This window comes from Panthera tigris, chromosome C1 (assembly GCF_018350195.1).
Source record: "Panthera tigris isolate Pti1 chromosome C1, P.tigris_Pti1_mat1.1, whole genome shotgun sequence".
Classification (NCBI taxonomy): Eukaryota; Metazoa; Chordata; class Mammalia; order Carnivora; family Felidae; genus Panthera; species Panthera tigris.
The window spans coordinates 7,143,895-7,163,889 of NC_056667.1; the positions used below are offsets into that span (position 1 = coordinate 7,143,895).

A 19,995-nucleotide genomic window follows, 5' to 3' on the forward strand; every position below is an offset into this window, starting at 1 on the left:
GCGTAAGCCCAACCTTGTATAACAGCAGGGTTATTTTTCACAGCAAGCTCGTTACACTGCCGTCACAAACTAACGGAAGACTTGGGCAGCTCCAGCTGGTTAGTTCTGGGCAGCACACCTCGGTGCTGGGAAGTCCTGATTAGGTCTCTCCCATAATCACTATTATTCATAATCGCAGATCAGTAGATATTATTAGCTATGCGCCTGGCAGGTTGGATAAAGAGAATTTCACAGATTTATCAAATAAACAAGTTTAAACAAAATGAAACAGAAAACAAGCACCCCCTAAGATGGGTCACGTCAGTGTTCTCTTGGTTCCCTCCGCTGGCTCGCCTTCTCATGGAGAATGAGAGTCAGAGCCCTCACCTTGACCCAGGGCTGTGTGTGAACCGGCCCTGTTTCGGCTCTGACCTCCTTTCCCACTGTGCTCCTCCTCCTTGCTGCTCCTCTGCTCTAGCCGTACTCGCTTCCTGGCTCTTCCTGAACATTTCGGCCGTGACCTCTGTTGCTGGAAGGCTCAGCCCCTAAAATCCATGTGGCTTTTTCATTCACCTCTTCAGATGTTTATACAAGGGTGACTTTTGTTGGCCTTACTGTCTGAAGGTGCTACCTCTATCTGACATGGATAACTTTTTCTCTGAGCTTTTGTCACCAGCTGACGTAGCACACACATGACTTGCTTCTCCTGTTTTCTCTGCTTCGCCTACTATAGCGTAAGCCCCACAGGCCAGGGACTCGTATCCATTTTACTGACTGCTGTGTCCCAGTGCCTTTAACAGTACCGGCCACGTTCCATCTGTTACTTGGTGGAATTAATAAGTGGCTCACAAGAGAAAATGACCCAAATGACATAGGCACATATAACTTAAGAGAAAATCTCAAGAGGGTGTGATAGTGTTATGTTAAAGAAATGTGAAAAGCTGCCATGAGGAAGATGACGGCCTGTGCTTGTTTTCTGTGGTCCTTGATGGTAGACGGAGGGCCAGCGGGTAGATTTATTGTCCACTGAATACGGAGAGACTTGTGTTCCAGAATGGAGACGTGCTTTCTGACAGACACAGATCCCGGGCAGACCACCGCCCGTGGAGAGGAGGCCTCGCCCGGGAGTGACGCGGTAGTCCTGTGGCCGCCTTCTCGGTGGGGCTGCTTTGTGCTGCAGGGAACCAGAACGGGGGCCGGGGAGCTCCAGCGGGTCCTCCAAATTGCTCTCCCGTCTGTGGTCCCAGCTTCTCGCAACGCTGCCTGCTTCTGTCTGAAGTTCCTCGGGCCGCCGTGACAAAGTATCGCAGACTGGATGGCTTGAAACCACAGAGTTGTATTCTGTCACAGCTCCAGAGGGAAGAGGTCGAAAGTCAAGGTGTTGGCCGGGCCGTGCTTCCTTGGACGGCCCCGACGAAGAACCTTGCCTCTTCTGGTTTCTGTTGGTTGCCGGCCATCCTCGGTGGTTCTTGGCCTGAGGCGGCACCACCGCAACGTCCTCTGTCTTTTCACGGCCTTGCCTCTGTGTGTATCTGTGTTCACGTTGCCCTCTTCTTGTGAGGACACCAGTTACTGGATTAAGGGACCATTCTGATCCAATGTGACCTCATCTTAACTTGAATACATCTGCAAAGACCCTGCTTCCCAGTGGAAATACCATTTATGGATTTTTTTTTTCTTTAATCACCATCCCCTCTTCTCTCTTTTTTTTTTTTTTAGATTTTTTTAATGTTTGTTTATTTCTGAAAGAGAGCTCCAGCAGGGGAGGGGCAGAAGAGAGAGGGGGCCAGAGGATCCAGAGTGGGCTCTGAGTCAGCAGAGGAGAGCCCGATGTGGGGCTCAAACTTACAAACTATGAGATCATGACTCAACCAACTGGGCCACCCAGGCGCCCCTCTCCTCCCTTTAGAACATAAGGTTAGAGCAGGGACCTCACCACTGCTGTTCATTCCCTTGTCCCCAGAACCATGCTGGCACATAGTAGGCACTCTGTTAGTGCCCCTAGTTAAGTGAATAAATGAAAGAAAAAATAGTTTCTTGGGAATGTTAGACGCAAAATGAGACTTGAGCTTGATTGATTGATTAAATTGATGTTTTTAAAAAGTAATCTCTACATCCAACGTGGGGCCCGAACTCACAACCCCGAGATCAAGCGTCGCCTGCCGCACCGACATAGCCAGCCAGGTACCCCTTGAGTTCTATTTAGAGAACATTTGCTAACATAAGTCTTTCACTGTGACCCACTTTAGTCTGTCTCTTTGCTTTTCCTGGCACTCGGAGCAGAGTTTAAAAAGCCCATAAGCCAATTTTTTTCTAAGATTTTGCCAAAAAGCTTACTACAGAATATTCTGGACCTACACGATAGATAACGTATGTGAGACATAGTAATGCCTTGAACCCCTGACGGAGTCTCTGGCTCTCCACCCCTCTCCCCCACACCAGCAGGTCACTGCTGTTCAGAATTTTGCATTTATCATGCTCAGACATTTTTTTCTTTCTCTCTCTCTCCCTCTCTCTCTCTCTCTCTCTCTCTTTTACCGCACTGTTAGTATGACATTGCTTTTGCCTGTCTTAAAACTTTGTGCGTGTCGGTAATATTTTTCCTACAGCTAATTGTCACTTTTTTACAGCTGTCATTGATTCTGTTGCGTTTACGTGTCCGTTCGCTGACGTTTATTTAGGGCTTCCTGTGGGTCAGACCCGGCAGTAAGTCGTGGGAACGTGAAGATGAGCGAGGTCCAATTTCTTTCCTGGAAGAACTTACCATCCGGGCGGGGAGAAGGTGTTCTTTCATTTCCTTTGAAAAACCTGTGCTCATTAAGTTCCTGGGAGGACAAACTGGTTTTCTTAGTTCCTTCCCCCATCTTTAGATTGCTTTGCCCAGCCTTCAGGAACTCTTAACCCTCCTGGAGGATTTTTATTTTACAGTCCTGTTTTGAAATCCTACTTATCTTCCTTCTGTTCCCTCTGATGTCTACCTCTCAGACATCTTGAATATATCCAACTGAAGCCTCACCCTTCCTGGCTGTCGCGACCTCTCTGAAGACATGGTCATTCTTGCACAAGAGTCCCCAGTGAGTCCTTTATCAGCTGGTTTTATCTTGACAGGATTATTAAGTCTGGCGGACCAAGTTCTCTGGGTGCCTTTTCTACCCTCCGGAGCTGGCGTTCTTAAAAGACTGTTGTCATTCCATGAGTTCTGGCAAACCGGTGAAGCCTTTGATCAGCCTCTCCAAGCGTAGTTTTAACCATATATCATAAAACGGAGGATTACAAAGGAAACCAATTATACAGAAATACGGTTATCACAATGTTTTTAAAGATTGTGACATAGTAATTTATGTGCTTCCGTGATAATGCTTTAAATAAAAGATCTAGCAGCTAATCAAACAGCTACTGTAATTTCGGCCCCCTGATTTCCGTCTCCATCTGTGGGAAAGAACCTCTGCTCTGGGAGCAGAAATGAACAACAGGGCCTGTGTGCAGGGAGCGAGAAACCAGATGATGTGTTTGGCCTCTGGGCTAGTTCCAGGGTTTGGATCAGAAAGAAACACAGAAGCCCTTTCCTCTGTCTGACTGCTAGTCTTTAACATACTTAAAACTAGTTTCACCTAAATTCTTCTTCTGTTTGAAGATGGTCTTGGTCCTGTTTCCATCGATGCCTTCGAACACTTGCATAATGCCTTCCATTTGCTAGGCACTGTGGTAGGAGCTATGGATACAGGCAAAGATGGGCAAGTCTCACCCAGCAGGAGTGTCCGAGGACCCCGTGTCTGGCAGGAGGGGATGTCCTCGTGTGGAGATCTCCATGCTGGTGCGGCACAGGTAGTCTCTGCCTCCCGCTGCCACCTCTGTGGTGTCAGGTTTTTTTTGGAGAATTTCACACAAGTGTTTATCTGACTGTGAAAATTCTGCCTTAAACAAACAAACAAAGAAACAAACAGGATTGGGGTGCCTGGCTGGCTCAGTCAGTAGAGCATTCGACTTTTGATCTCAGGGTCATGAGTTCAAAGCCCCACGTTGGGTGTGGAGCCTACTTAAATAACCACCCCCCCCCCCCAAATAAAACACCCCAGAATTATTACTTTTGAAAATAGGGAACATCCTTCCATATCCCATTACAGTTGTTATTCCAAACCCTCCAAATTTGCTTGACATGTTTTATTATCTGTTTTACATTTTGGTTTGTATCGGTTGTTATCAGCTATCCACTGAGTGCTGTAGGTTCATGCAGCCTTTATTTCATACCTTTGCCTTTAAATCCTGTCGTGTGTTTGTTAGGTTCTGTTCTGGGTCACGTCGCATATAGTCTAGTAAGAGAAGACAAACTGTGTTTAAAAACCATAAAATCTGTCAGGTGGTGCGAATTCTTGTGGAGAAAAGAGAGAATTATGTTGGGAGTCCGTATTGGCGAGGGAGGAAGGCATTGCTGTTTTAAGGTAGAGACGACTGTAGGCCTCATTAAGAAGATGACATTTCAACAGAAGCCTAAATGAAGCTGGGGAGCAAACCAAGTGGTTATCTGTTGGGTGTTCTTTCCTGACAGAAGGAACAGCAGATGCCGAGGTCCTGGGGCAAAAATGGACTTGGTGATGATTGATGCAGAGTGGTCGTCTTCAATTTCCCTTCAATTTCCTTCTCCGGTTTTGATACAGAACTTTGTTATTTAATAGTGGTACCTTTGTAGAAATGTCAACAAAATCAGAATCATGCTTTTATAATAAATTGTCTTTGGCTAAGAATGCTGTTAGCAGTGACAAAATTATAACCCTTCGTCCTATTGTTGATTGCTAATCCAGTATTTAAATCTTTTTTTTCTTCTTCAGAAAGAAGCCCTATTGTTTCCACTTGGTCTATAGCTTCGTCTCCCCCCACCTGGGGGAGAGAGAGGGCTGGAGGGTGATTCAGAAGCAAGCTGGAGGCCCAGCTCAGGCACAAGTCCCAAGGCCAGAGGGCTGTAGTGAGACCCCTCACATCTGCGGGGCTTGGGAGGCTCTTGGTGGTGTTGAAATCTCTTTTGCTTTAGCTGTACCTGGTGTGCCCTATACCAGCACAGTCATTTCGTCTCATTGGGGTGACTTTTCGGCTACCCAAGGGGGTCATGTTTTGCATGTATTTTGGCCACCAAAAGGGGGAGGATGTTCTGTATGTGTTTTTATTATAATGGGCTGCATTGTATGACATAATTGCTAGGATCATGATATTTATTTTGTGAATCTGGAGGAAGTCTGACGTCTTCTTAGCTCTGGGAATCAGCTTCCTGTTTCGACCTGGGCTTGATCCCTTTTTTCTCCTCCTCTGTCTCCATTCAGGTCAACCTGGTCCTTGAGCTTCTGTTGCCTCTGACTCCAACCAAACTCCCCGCTAGCACTCTGCCCACATAGTGGGACGTGAACATCACAAAATTGCCGCTTCCACTGCTTAGTTCGTGCTCTCAAGTCTAGGGAAGGCACAGAAGTAAATGGTGTGTGAGAGTGGTTTCCAGAAAATGCAGTTCCTATCCCTTGAGGGACTTGATGGCTCAGTAGGCGAGATCAGACACGTCACCTGCTCTAGAAGTCCTCCTTGTTTGCACCTGAATGCAGTCCAGGAACTTTCAGGGTCCTCTGTGATGAGCCCCCCCCCCTTTTCATTTAACTTCATTTCCTGTTTTCAGAGCAACTCTGCTCCTGCTCCAGGAACCATCGCACTCACTCCAGATACTTCAAACCCTTAGAAATTATGCTGCACATGCCATTCTTAATTTTGTGTGCATTTATGTTGTTTTGCTAACTAGATTGCAAACTCTGAATAAAGCTATCTTACATTTCTCTTCTCTGTTGAGCTCATAGTAGGTCTGCATCCAGGAAGTAATTCTCTTTTTTTGATTTGGGAATATGCTAGCGGTTTTTCTCGCCATCTGTCTCCAGGCTCCCGATTGGAGTCTAAGGGCGTGCATTTAAGAAATGCTAATGTTTTAATTAAAACAACAACAAAAAGAAATACTGATATTTTGACACACAGCCTTCTAAGACGGGATCATGAAGAAACAGAAAATCTAAATAGCCTGATTACTAGTAAGGAGACTTGAGTCTGTAATCAAAAACCTCCCAACAAACAAAAGTCCAGGACCAGACACAGCTTCACTAGTGAACTCAAGGAATTAATACCAACCCTTCTCTAACTCTACCCCCGCCCCGCCGCCGCAAAAAAAAGAAGAGGAAGAGGGACGGATACTTCCAGACAATTCTGTGGGGCTAGCCATTACCCTGGTGCCCAAACAAATCAGGAAAGGACACCACGAGAAAAGAAAATTATAGGCCAGTATCCGTGATGAATATAGGTGCGGAAATCCTCAACAAAAATATTAGCTAACTAAAATCAGTAGTACGCTAAAGGATCATACGTATACTGTGATCAAGTGGGATTTATTTCTGGGATCTAGGGAGGGTTCAACATCTGCATGCCAACCAGTGCGATACACCACATTAGCAAAATGAAGGATAAAAATCGTATGAGCTTGCAGAATAAGCGTTTGACAAAATTCAACATCCATTTATGATAAAAACTCTGAACAAAGTGCGTATAGAGGGAATGTGCCTCAGTGTAATAAAGGCATGTTTGACTGGTCCACAGCTAATGTTACACTCAAGGGTGAAAACCCAAAAACTTTCCCTCTAAGATTACGAACCAAAGAAGTTTGCTCGTTCCTGCCACTTTTATTCAACCCAACTTCGGAAGTCCTGACCAGGCAATTAGGCAAAAAAAACAAAAACAAAAACCACACATCAGGATTGGAAAGGAAGTAGAACTGTCACTATTTGCAGGCGACTTGATACTCTGTGTACAAAACGCTGAAGACTCCACCCAAATACTGTTAAAACTTGATAATGAATTCAGTAAAGTTGTCGGCTAAAAAAATCAATATACAAAAATCTCTTGTGTTTCCATACGCTTGTAATGGACTATTGGAAATAGAAATAAAATAATCCCATTTACAATTGCATCAAAAAGAACAAAATATCGAGGAATAAATTTAACCAAGGAGGTGGAAGATGTATGCACTGAAAACTACAAGGTGTTGATGGAAGAATTTTAAAAAGACACAGATAAATGGAAAGATCTTCTGTGCTCATGGATTGAAAGAATTAATATTGATAAAAATGTCCATACCAAGCTAAAGCAATCTGTGGATTCAATGCAATCTCTATGAAAATTCCAGTGGCGTTTTCATAGAAATAGAATAATCCTAAAATTTATACAGAACCACAGAAGACCCCAAATCGCCAAAACAGTCCTGAGAAAGAAGAACAAAGCTGAAGGTGTCACACTACCTGATTTCAAGCTGTTACAAAGCTATAGTAATCAAAATTGCATGACCTGGCATAAAAACATTCACATAGGTCAATGGAAAAGAATAGAGAGCCCAGAAACTGACCACCCATATATGGTCAATTAATTTATGACAAAGGAGCCATGAATGTACATTGGGGGCGGTCTCTTCAGCAAATGGACGGCCATATGCGGCAGAATGAAACTGGACTGTCTTACGCCACACAAAAAGTAGCTGAAAATGGGTAAAGACTTGAACGTAAGACTGGAAACCATGAAACTCCTAGCAGAAAACATAGGCTTATGGTAAGTACCTTGACATCAGTCTTGGCGCTGGTTTTTGGCTCTGACTCCAAAACCAAAGGTAACAAAAGCAAACATAAACAAGTAGGACCATATCAAAGTAAAAAGCTTCCGTGAAGCAAAGGAAACCATCATCACTGAAAAGGCAGCTTATAGAATGGGAGAAAAAATTTGCAAATTGTGTATCTGATAAGTGGCTAACATCTAAAATACACGAGGAACTAGACCTAACTGTGAGACCTGAAACCATAAAAATCTTTGGTATACTGCTGTTAACCAAACTACAGATGAATCTCCTTTGGTCTGTGACAGTTTCTCAGTGTTTCTGTGCTTTTCATTTTCTTGACAGTTTTGAAGAGCATTGTATAGAATGTCTCTTAATTTGGCTTCGTCTAGTGTTTTTCTCATGATTAGTCTGGGGTGTGGGGTTTTAGGGGGGAGAGTATCACACAGGCAAAGGGCCCTGCCGCACTGCCGGTCACGTTGACCTTCACCACCGAGTTAAGCTGCAGTCTGCCAGGTCTCTCTACTGTGAAGTAACGATTCTTTTCCCTTTCCAGACTCAATTCTTCAGTGGTGAGTTCTTAAGTCCAGCCTACCCCACTCAAGCAGTGGGAGCTAAGTTTTACCTTCTGGAGTGGGGAGTATCTACACATAGATACATTATATGGGATTCTTCTGTAAGGGACATTCACCCCCTTCTCCCCAGTTACTAAGTTAATGCTTCCATACATCGGTATGAACTCATGTATATTTATTTTGTACTTTGAGTTATGATTCAAATTATTATTTATTTTTGCTTTATTATTTTACACAAATTGTTCTAGCTTTGGTCATTGGGATCCCTTTTGGGTTGACGACTCTGTTTGGCACAGTCATCCTTTTATTTTTATTTTTTTTGAGCACTGTCTTGCTGGCACTATCAGATGCCCCAGGCTCATCCCATCTTTGTTTTGCACTAGCTGTAGACTCCACCGTTTCTCCAAGGAGCCGTCAAGATCTTTTGAGTCCAGATGTATGATTCTTGGCATGATCCACCCTTTTGACACTAAGGAAGGGAATACTCAGTCTCATAAATAAGAAGATCAAACCATTTTTCTAATTCGAGTTGTTGGTCTTCTTGTCTCGATATTTTAGGTACCACTATATTTCTTTACACGTTTGAAATTTCATTTTATTTGTGTTTAGTCACAAGAGCAAAATGTTTTCACTAGGAAGTTAGCTGCTGACTGAATATATGAGTCGGTTTTATGGAGTAGAAAATGTTCATTATAAGTCGTGTTGAGAGGGTGAGTTTGGTATTGGCCAAAGAAAGTACTAGTGTACTTTGTATTTTCCATGAATGTTAACCTTTTAGCTTAGTTCATTGTCAAGATCTATGTTAAATAAGCCTTAGAATTTTGATAAGTAGTGGAAGGAATGATTCTTTTTATAACACTAATACCTTTTTAAGTTTTGCTTTTATAATTTTATGTATTTTAATGTTTATTTTTGAGAGAGAGACAGAGCACGAGTGGGGGAGGGGCAAAGAGAGAGAGAGGGCGACACAGAATCCGAAGCGGGCTGCAGACTCTGAGCTGTCAGCACAGAGCCCGACACAGGGCTCGAACCCACAATCCTTGAAATCATGACCTGAGCCAAAATCGAACACTTAACCGACAGAGGCACCCAGGCGCCCCAGCTTTTATAATTTTAGGATGTAGAAACATATAGCTTTGATTTAAAATAGCCATGATCAAAGAATTGTTCAGCAGTTTGGGGTAGAGGAAATAGTAGCATTTTCCTTGGAGTCAAGAGACATGTGTTTTAATCTTGCCTCTGTTTCTGACTTGCTAAAGGAAGTTCTTAGACTTCACAGGTCTCCGTATTCTCATCTGTCAAAGAAGAAGATGGCTAAGATTGTAAAGTCACTCCCCACCACCCGCACACCTTTTTAACAGTTTTATTGGGGCTTTAAGGTACCTTCTGGCAATTCTGTGCTTCTTTTTATACTGTAATTTAGCAAGCCCCTTTGTGTGTGTGTGTGTGTGTGTGTGTAAAATACTGGACTAGATCTAGTGTTACAGCTTAAATAGGCACTTGGTCTGGCTTATACCTGAAAGGAAATAGCATTCAGGAAATACTACCGTTCTGGGAGGCAAATCTTAGAGAAATAAAATCCTCCTTATTTCCTTTAAAATTATGGCCTTCCCGCACAGAATGGATAATTTACCTTTAACAAGCTCTTATTAGTAATAAAAGTTTGGATAGCTGCCATCTTGAAAGTTTGTAGTTCATATTTTACTAAGCAGGCAAGGCTTACTTACACACCCTCAGTTTTTGAAGAATTGTTTTTAAATTTTTAAATCTCGTCAAAGAGAACCGGAGATTATATCTGTTTTAATTCTTCAATACCTGCCCTTACGGAGATGAAGAAGCGGGGTTCTCCATTCCTTGAAATTTGGCTTCCTGACAGCGATTTCCCAAGTTAGGAATGGTAGAGAATGAGGACCGAGGACCACAGAAGCCTGTGTGTGTGATTTGGAAACAAAGCGATATTTTGTGTTGTTGCTCGATTTGGCTTTAACCAAATCAGTAGTTGATTTATATGGATTCAAAGACACCGTACGTTTTTTTAAGTTTAAGACCGCAACGAGGTCACCCAAATTCTGGAGGGTGTGGACAGACCGAGGAACACTGCGATACGTAGTAAACTCTGGGGAGAACTGCCCCACTGGACCCAGGATGTGAAGAGCCCGTGGGGAGGGTTCAGGAAAAGAATTCAGATGATATACTTGATGTTTTATAAAAATATCGCAACCACAGTATCCTGGACTCTATGGTGAACTCTGGCACTGTGTTACCGTAGGGTTATCGTACACGTAGCATAGAAGAGTGTGCTATGTTATGAACACAGTGTTTTTGAACAACTTAGTTTAATTTTAAGACTGGTTTTATAAGGTAGAAATTTTAAAGCTGCTTAACTGATATCCCATAAAAGTTGCTGAACTTTATTATTGATTAATTTTATTTAAAAATGTCAGACCTTTCCTTGTGATACGTGTCTTGATTCTAGCTATCAGGAATGGATGGATGTTTTGTGATCTTCAGTAAATAGCTACTGAGAACTCACTTTGGGTTACATTCTTGAATGTTTAAGAAAACATTCTTAAAGTTTTACTGTCTTCTCTGAGCTTAGTTCAAATTGTTGCCACATCAGATGTTTTCTGTATTTTCCTTGAGTCTACTTAGGAATAGTCAGGATTCAGTGTCTTTTCTCTTTTATGAGTCCCGAGGAAGCTTTAAGAAACAGACGCGTTAAAACCTGTGAAGAATGGATGAACGTTTAGTGATCTTCTTCAATGAGAGAGACACATAGGAGTGGCAGGTTTACTCTCCTGGAGTGCTGGGAGGGTTAAAGGTTATCCACTTGGTAGTTATTTTAGCTACAAATGGCAACTCAAGTTTTTTTGTTTTTTTTTTGTTTTTGTTTTTTGTTTTGTTTTTTTTTTAACCTGAGTCTGATTTTCCTTGCAGCAACATAGGTATATATTTTTTAAAGTACTTGCAAATGCCTGGGTAAAACTTTTTTGTGGAAAGATATTTGTAGAGTTAAAGTATTTTTTTAAATTCTGTGGGATGAACATGGTTTCAAAGACATGGATGAGAAATAATCGGCCCCGTACGCAGGGCTGTGGTTCACTGTACTGTAGGTTCCATGAAAGCAAGGTCAATGTCAGGGTTTTTATTTTCCCCATCATCAGATGAGATGTTCAGTCAGTGAATGATCTGTATTTAAGGACATTGGTTATCGATGGCTCTGTTTGCATGTTGTCAACATTTTTGTGCAGATCGTAAGCACACAGCAAAGTTGAAAGACTCGGAACGAACACCTATATACCTGCCATCTAGCTCCTACCGTTAACATTGTGGTCTATTTGCTTTATCACACATCTGTCCATCTGTATATCTCTATAGCCATTTATTAATTCATCTTCTTTCTGGCACGTTTCAAAGATTTTTTTCTGGACAATCACGGTAGCTAATTTGTATCCAGGGACCATATTTGAACTGGCGAAAGAAAAAGCGATGAGGAGTCCGTTTTAGTTACCAGATGTAGCTCTGTCGCTGACCTCAGGCGACGTATATGGATGCACTCTGATTTCTTGCTGATGTTTCCATGACTTTAACGTCACACTGTTAGCACGACCTCCCGATAGAGAATCCTCATTTGCTGACTGTTTTGGTGGTGTGGATGCCGATTGTGTATGACTACTGTTGCCATTACAAGTGGCTTTCATGTTACTTCACAGGAAACTTAAATTTCTCGTGTCTTTTCTGGTTAGGAGTAGCTCATCGAAGCCAGAGCAGTGAAGGAGTCAGTTCTCTCAGCAGCTCGCCCTCCAATAGCCTTGAAACCCAATCTCAGTCTCTCTCGCGTTCCCAGAGCATGGATATCGATGGTGTCTCTTGTGAAAAAAGGTAAAGTAAGCCAGTTGTCCAATAAGCTGTGGGATTTATGGAAAGGGAAAGATTCGGTCACTTCGGTCTCTAGTCCACCCAGAGGTTTACACCAGTCCTTATTAGCAAATTAGCGTGAGATCTGTGAGGCTTATAGGTCTTTGTATTATTCTGAAATGTTCTTTATAAGTTGTTTAGCTTTTTGTATTGAAATGTCTTTTATGAAATAATGGTGTAAGTGGAAAAAAAAAGTTTTTTGAAAAATGTTTTCTGATGTCCTTACTTTGTATATACCGTGTTGGCGAGCATATGTCCGTCCCTAAGAATTTCTTCCAAGTTTTACTGATCAGTGAAATGTAAACGTTTGGAAGGGAAGGGTACACACGGGAAGCCAGATGCCTTAGGAGCTCCATAAGGGTCAGGATGTCCAGAGCAGAGCGTTCGGTGCTGTAAGTGTGCCGTGAATGGTAATAGAGTGGCTGAGGTATCAGTTCCTTTGTTCCTTGGGCAGAATAAAGAACCCCCTGCGCCAGGACCCGTCTCCCCTGCCCTGAAGCAGCTCCCACAGTTTGTGTCAGTGGACCAGACAAATAGTATTTTCTGGGTGTGTTATGAAGTGAAAGAGGTTCAGAGGCACCGGAACAGAGCTTCGGCAAGTTGATGGGTCGGGGTGAGGAGGCCGATCAGGGATCGCCTCACCTTAGATAAGAATTCCGAAAGGACGACACTCTCAGGGAAAAGATGAAGTAGAAGAAAATCAATCCCACAGAGTAAAAACAATGGTGTCCTTACCACCTTTGCTCTGAGTAGATACATTTTTTAAAAATCAAGTCAACTGTGTAATTTCATGGCCAGTGGGTGACTTCATACTGGTTTAGTACCTCGATTTACACTATTGGTACAGTCTGACGAGCCTCAAGCTGAGAACTAGCAGTGGACCCAGGCCTATACTGCTTTTAAGGCATCTTACGGAAGCAGACGTAAGTCATGTCTTCAGAGAATTTCCTTAGAAAAATTTCCAAGAAGTATGAACTCATGGTCAAAACTCAAAGAACACGCCAGATGAAAGCCACCGTGAGTAACATATGGCAGTACCAGTAAGAGTAGAATTTTTCACCTATATATTTTTGGTTTTTGGAATTATCAGATGGACAATACAAAATACGTATGTTTAAATAAATTACAAAGGGAACTGAAAACATGAAAAGGGGAGAGCAGCTATAAAGACAACCAAGCACGTTTGAAAAAGAACCAAGTAGAATTTCTAGAAATGAAAAGGTAATTCAAATTGAAAACGTGATGTGAGAGTTAAAACAGTTGATAGGACATAGCTACAGAGAGAGTTAACAAACCGAATGGTAGAGCTGAAGAAATTATACAGTGTGTGCCTCAAAGAGAAAGAGATAAAAATACGCAAGATATTTAGAGACATAACGGACACAGATCCAACCAGTATCTAGTAGACATTTCAAAAGGTGAGAACAGAGAGACTTAGAGCGATTCCCCACACCACGCTTTGTTCCATGTGTTTTCCTCTACTGGTTTGGAAGCCATTATCCAAAAGATAAACGGCTAAGAATTTTTCTAGAGTTGATAAATGATATGAATCCTCAGATTCAAAAAGCCCAGCAGCTCGCCTGCTGATGAAACAGAGAGACATTCATATCTGGACATTTTATGGTAAAATTTCAGAACATCAAAGACAAAAAGACCTTTAGTGCAGCCAGAGAGAAAAAAGAGATCGTCTACCAAAGAATGATAGTTAGATGTCTGAATGATGGAAGTCAGATGGTGGGATAATAGTGTCAAACGCTGAAGGTAAATTCACTGTCCACTGGCAATTGTGAAGCCTTGTGCACCAGTCTCTGAGAAGCGCAGGGGAGATAAAGATATTTATACAGATTCAGAAAACCAACACACGCAGACATCCTGGTAGTCTGCCACTTCTGAAGACCCCAGCTGTTAACAGATGTAGTTGACGAAGAAGGAAAATGATCTCGGGACTAATGTCTGAGATGCACGAAGGAAGGGTGAGTGAATAATAAACGTGGTAAATCTAAACAGACAGGGGTAGTGTAAAACAATGGTAACAGAATACACAATAATATCGAGGGAGAGAAGTGAAAAAACGAGTTAGGTACGACATGCTGGATAGCGGTAGCATGGAAGGGCAGGGGCCGGGGGGAGGTCATTAGAGCACTAACGTCCCTGTGTACTTGGGAGAGGGGTGAAGATACTGGCCAACTTGTAGATTTTGAGTTAAGGGTACTTGATACAATTTCAGGGGTGGCCACTAAAAGAACAGAAATGGAGTATGTTTTCCAAAGCAGTAAAGGGAAAATATGGAATGGGGGTTGGGAGTCTGGGGGGACGGAAGCACGAATTTTAAAGGAAAGACAAATGGCACAAAATAAGACGGTTAAAAGAAATGAAGAATAGGTCAGTAATCACAGTGAATCACAGTGAAAGGCTTCAATCCGGGTTAAAAATGAAACCGAACCCAGCTTTATCTTGGTTTACAGAAGACATACCTGAAGCAGTAGGTTAGAACTTTTCAACGTTTTGTTGGAAGTGAAAGAAAAGGGAAAGATATTCCATGCAAATACTAAACAAGAGAAGATTGGGGTAAACAATAGATTAGTCTTTAAGGCACAAAATACTACTAGACATAAGCACTGTGTATTGTTTAACAGGATGTAACAGTTTCCAAAGTATACACACATACTTGTGTGACAGCAGCAACAATAAAGCAAGTAACAGTAGAACTAGAAGAAAGTGACACATACTCATAACGGGAGATTTTGACACATCCCTTTGGTGCATGGATAGATCAAAAAGAGTGAGCGTCAGTAAGCATATGAACAAATGAAACAACACAGCTAACAAGGTGGATCTGATCCTTTGCACTCTACAGTTGGAGAATGCGTATTCTCCTAATATCCAAAGACCGGAGAGTTTCAGAATGCAGGATCAAACCGATCACGTTTTCTGACTAGGACATTAGGTTAGGTAATTAATACAGGGGAAAAAAATTTTAAATCCCTCATACATTTGGAAATCTTTAAAACAGAGCATGCGTCTAACTACAGGTCAAAAAAGAAATTTGGAATTACCTGAAACTGAACAATAACAGATATGACACATTATGAGCTTCATGTTGCAGCCAAAGCGGTTCTTAGGAGAAAATATAAAGCTCTAATATAAATGAAACAAGGAAGAAGAGAATATGACTAAGTATTGAAAATAGGAACCCTTGTCTTGGAAGGCTCTTGCCCTGGATATGCGCATGGCTAACCCCCTTCCTGTTTGTACTCATGTGGCATTTCTCAGTGAGGCTCACCCCATTTAAAATGGAAAGTCCTGCACTCTCCGTTGCCTTTTCCCTACTCTTTTTGCTTTATTTTTTCCGTAGCATTTATCATTATATGATACGTTTTACTTACTTATTATATATATTGTCTATGATCTTTCACCCTCTAATGAGAAGGTAAGCTCCATAACACAGGGCTTGTATTGTCTCTTTTGTTTGTTCATTGACATCTCAGACACCTAGAACAATGCCTGCATAGAAGGGGGCACTCAGTGATATTTGTTACTGAAAAAGAGAATTCCGTGAAAAATTGTAAATATGCAACGTGCAAGTAAATACGAAAATTTGGATAAAAATCAAATTCCTAGAAAAACATAATTCTCCCAAAATGGGCTCAAGAGGAAAGAGAAAGCCTGAATAATCAAAAACCATGAAACGAATTGAATCAGTGTTTAAAAATTTGCCAAAGAAAGTAGCTTGCCCATATAATTTTATAGGTAAATTCTACCGTTCCAGTTGTACACAGATTTTTCCAGGTAATTAAAAAAAATAGGGACTGCTTGCCAATTCAGTTTACAAAGCTAACGAGACCTGAATATCACAACCAGACAAGAATAATATAAAAGAAACAAATCACATGGTAATCATGCTCGTGAACGTATTTGCAGAAATCTTGAGATACTGACAAGCCAACTATTGCAACACATAAAGAGCAGACAGAACTTCTCTGGGGCTAGATGCCAGGATAGTGGTTACTGTGGGCCAGCGTAGTTGTGACTGGAAGGATTCGAAGGATTCGAAGAACCAGCAGGTCACGTTCTGTTTCTTGATATGGGCCCTGATTACACTAGAATGTTTCCTTTGTGAAGCTTTATTCAGTCAAACACATCCGATCATCTGTGGACAGTTCTGTGCAGATACTTCAATCATAAGTTTAGTTAAAAGTATCAGTGTAACATATGAGCAACATGGATTTATCCCAGGAATGCAAGGGTGCATGCAGCATTTGAAAATCTGCAAATATCATTCACCACATTATATATTAAAGAGAAAAACCATACGATCTTGGTAGTTGGAAGAGTTTGATAAAACCCAACATCATTTCATGATAAGAATCTTTGCAAACAGCAAACAGAAAGGTGCATCCTGAGTGGACAATACGGCAGAGACAGAGTTGAGCAAATATTTCACATGCTCCCCTGCATTTCCAGTTTCCTGTGCAGTTAGATTGGGGCCAAGTACCTCGTTTTGTCCAGTAGACTGTGCGTGGAAGGGACATGTGTCACTTTTAGGTGAAGGCAGTTGAGCCGATATTCCTCCTCCGTCGCTCTCTTCTCTCGCTCCAGTGACCTTGGAGGCTGTGTATTGCAGATGGCATAGATTAAAGATGGAGTAAGGATGCTTCACTCTCACCAGACTTTGTGTAAGCAAGAAATAACCCTTAGAGTGTTAAGCCTCTAAGGTTTCCAAGTGTTTGTGTAACCACAGCATAGCCTACCTTATTCTGACTGATATAAAGGACATCTCTCAAGAACCTACAGCAACTCTCATACTCAGGGGTGAGAAATTAGAAGCACTCTCTTTAAAATCAGGGATAAGAACAAAGGTGGCTGCTATTTCTACGTCTGGTCCACGTGGGGACCCTACCTAGTGCAGAAAAACAAGTAAGGATTGGAGTGGAAGAAATAAAACCGTTCTTATTTGGAGATGAGATTATTTTCTACCTAGTAAATCCTATGTGTAAGTATACAAGTTGCTCCTAAGAGGTCTGTATCAGTTATATTACTAGGTACTAGCAACAAGAGATCAGACAAGTTAATTTTTAAAAAGGTACCCTGCACAGTTTCAGCAAAAGATACATGGTACCTAGGTATAAGTTTAGAAAAGAAGTGAAAGACTATGGAGCAAATTATAATAGTTTATTGAAAGACTTTAAAGAAGGCCTAAACAGTTGCAGAAAGATACGTTGTCCATGAATAGACGCAACATAATGATGTCGTTTCTCCCCAGTTGGATCTCACAAGTAGATGAAATTCTAGTCAAGATGCCAACAGGACTTTTAAGGAGTCTGTGAAGCTGATTCTTAAGGATGTGTGAAGAGTAAAAGGCCAAGAATGGCCAAGACTCTCTTGAAGTAGGATAGTGAGGTGCAGGCTTTGACCTAGCAGATCCCGAGATTTACTGTGAAGTTTTAGTAAGATAGGATGGGTTTTTTTTTTTGGGGGGGGGAGGGGGAGACAAATTATCAAATAGAAATAGACACATACATACATTGCAGTTGGACCTGTGAGAGGTGATTTCATATTAGTGTTACAAGGACGGTCATTTCAATAAATGGTGCCGGGCAAATTTTTATTTAATGTGGGGGAAAAAAGGTGTTTGTACTTAACCAGGTTTTTGTAGTAAGGCTCTGATTGTATATATAGAAAATACGCTCTAATTTGTTTTTGGAAGTGAGCCTAAGGAAATGACCACTTAGGAGCACTGCTCCCACCAAATATAGGAGACAGAGTGTTTCTATCCTAATATATGAAGTGCTCTTAAAAGTTAATCAGAAAAAAAAGATGAACCTTTATTATTTTGCTTTCCTGACTGATTTTGATCGATACTTGAGAACTGTCCCTCAGCCAGCAGCTATGACACAGGGTGGATTTATAAAAGGTAAAAGCCTTATTTGTCTTTTGTACTTAAAGCATGTCCCAGGTGGATGTGGATTCAGGAATCGAAAATATGGAGGTTGATGAAAACGATCGGAGAGAAAAAAGGAGCGTCAGCGATAAGGTTGGTAAGAGATGAAACCCTCGCTTCTGTTTTTAGTACAGGTAATATAAATAAACACCCCTTCGTTTCTTATGTCTGTGGAGTCTGTTAGAGCAGGCCACCCCAAGTCAGCAAATCCTCTCTTTTTTTCTTCTGAGGAGAAACGCACAGCCTAGATTGCCCTAATGGAAGGGTAGCTCACTTTTTTTAGTCTGGTCAAATCCCTCCATTCCTTTGTGTTTCGGATCCATAGTTTTATCAGTAAATGTAGTTTGTGCTGAGAATGCATTTAGAGGTAGTTTGGACTTTTTCTGTTGATCTTTTTTGCTTAAGCAAGTAGGTCATCACATTTTTGGTAGTATTCTGAGGAAAATGGTTGTGAAATCCAATAGGACTTAGAAGCCGAGGTCTTTATATTTTGTTATCATCTGAGCTTAGTTCCCTATGTTTAGCAAAAGAGATGTTTTCTTGGGGCGCCTGGGTGGCTCAGTCGGTCGGGCATCCACCTTTGGCTCGGGTCATGATCTCCTGGTTCATGAGTTTGAGCCCCGTGTCGGGCTCGGTGCTGACAGCTCAGAGCCTGGAGCCTGCTTCCGATTCTGTGTCTCCCTCTCTCTCTGCCCCTCCCCTGCTCGCTCTCTCTCTGTCTCTCTCTCAAAAATAAATAAATAAAATGTTTAAAGAAAGTGTTTTCTTTGGGGGGTGTCATGGTGTAGAACTGGTAGAGATAATTGCATCTCTTTCTGTGCAGCAAATTATGAGTGTTGAGCAACCTGTTTTGGTGATTCTGTTGGACTGTGGCCTTCTAGTGGCACGATGCTTTGTTTTGCGGAGTTCTTTTTTGCTTATGGAGCTCTTTTATATATATATGATATTTTATCTGTGATGGAGACTAGTGGGTAACATTAAATTCTGGAGAATTTTTTGGATGAAAACGGGTTATGTGTGTAGAATGTTTACCTGGTCCTTTGGAGCTCAGAAAAGGAAAGACAGAAGATGTAGGTATCTCCTTTATTCATTTACTCCCTTGGTGATTACCGGTAATTCTCCTGCTCTTTTGTCCCCCCACGCCCACCCCCATAGCTTCTATTGTAAACTCGTGAAATCGCCGTGTCACAACTTTGCGGTCATAGTAACCAGCTTCTTGTTCCCCAAGTCAGTCGGCGAACAGTTGCATGCATTTCTAAAATCCCCTCATTCATAAATGAATTACTTGAAATTAACCCCCCAATCTTCTTCCCCACAAGGAGCCTTCATCGGGTTCTGAAGTGTCCGAAGAACAGGCCTTACAGCTGGTCTGTAAGATCTTTCGTGTCTCCTGGAAGGACCGGGACAGAGACGTCATCTTCCTTTCTTCTCTTTCTGCACAATTTAAGCAGAACCCAAAAGAAGGTAGGAATCTAGCTCAGCTGTTACGAGAAAATAAGAATGTAAGATCCTTGGCCTTGGCCATTACCCACATTCACTTTCTCTTGCTTTGGGGTTGTAGTTTTGACCATCAGAGGTGCTGTTGTTTGGCCACTTGCCTCTGATCTTCCTGACACGTTGGTTTTGTACTTTGATGATCTCTCTAGAAGAAAACTGTATAAATACGCTAATGGTCTCCATTGTTTCCGAATTGAAGTTATTAATGTCTCTAATGAAGTAGGAGCCTACTGGGTGGTCTCCAGGGATCCCGAGAGCTGCTCTGTATGACCTCTACCTGCTTTAAGTGCCTCCCAACTCCTGTGTAGACAGTGGAGTACATTAACTTGATTGAATTGCTTCAGAAGATAGAACATATTGATATTTTGCTGTTTCCAGGATTCTATTTTAAGAGGCTACCCTAAACCGCACTCGTATAGCAAATTAATAAAGCTTTTAGCAAGACACCAGCATTAAAGGGCACTGTC

The 19,995-nt window shown here is 41.8% G+C and overlaps 1 protein-coding gene across 3 annotated transcripts in view; it reads left to right on the top strand.

Moving 5' to 3' along the window:
- Positions 1-19,995, top strand: part of UBE4B (ubiquitination factor E4B) — a 119,783-nt gene that overhangs the window by 42,555 nt on the left and 57,233 nt on the right. For 2 of the 3 annotated variants that reach the window (XM_042996170.1, XM_042996168.1), the window contains exons 3-5: positions 11,919-12,054; positions 18,037-18,124; positions 19,351-19,495. In XM_042996170.1, coding sequence (XP_042852104.1) covers positions 11,919-12,054; positions 18,037-18,124; positions 19,351-19,495 — 369 coding nt within the window. Of the gene's footprint in view, positions 1-7,430; positions 7,597-11,918; positions 12,055-18,036; positions 18,129-19,350; positions 19,496-19,995 lie in introns of those variants that run through there. The other variant, XM_042996169.1, reaches the window with a different exon arrangement.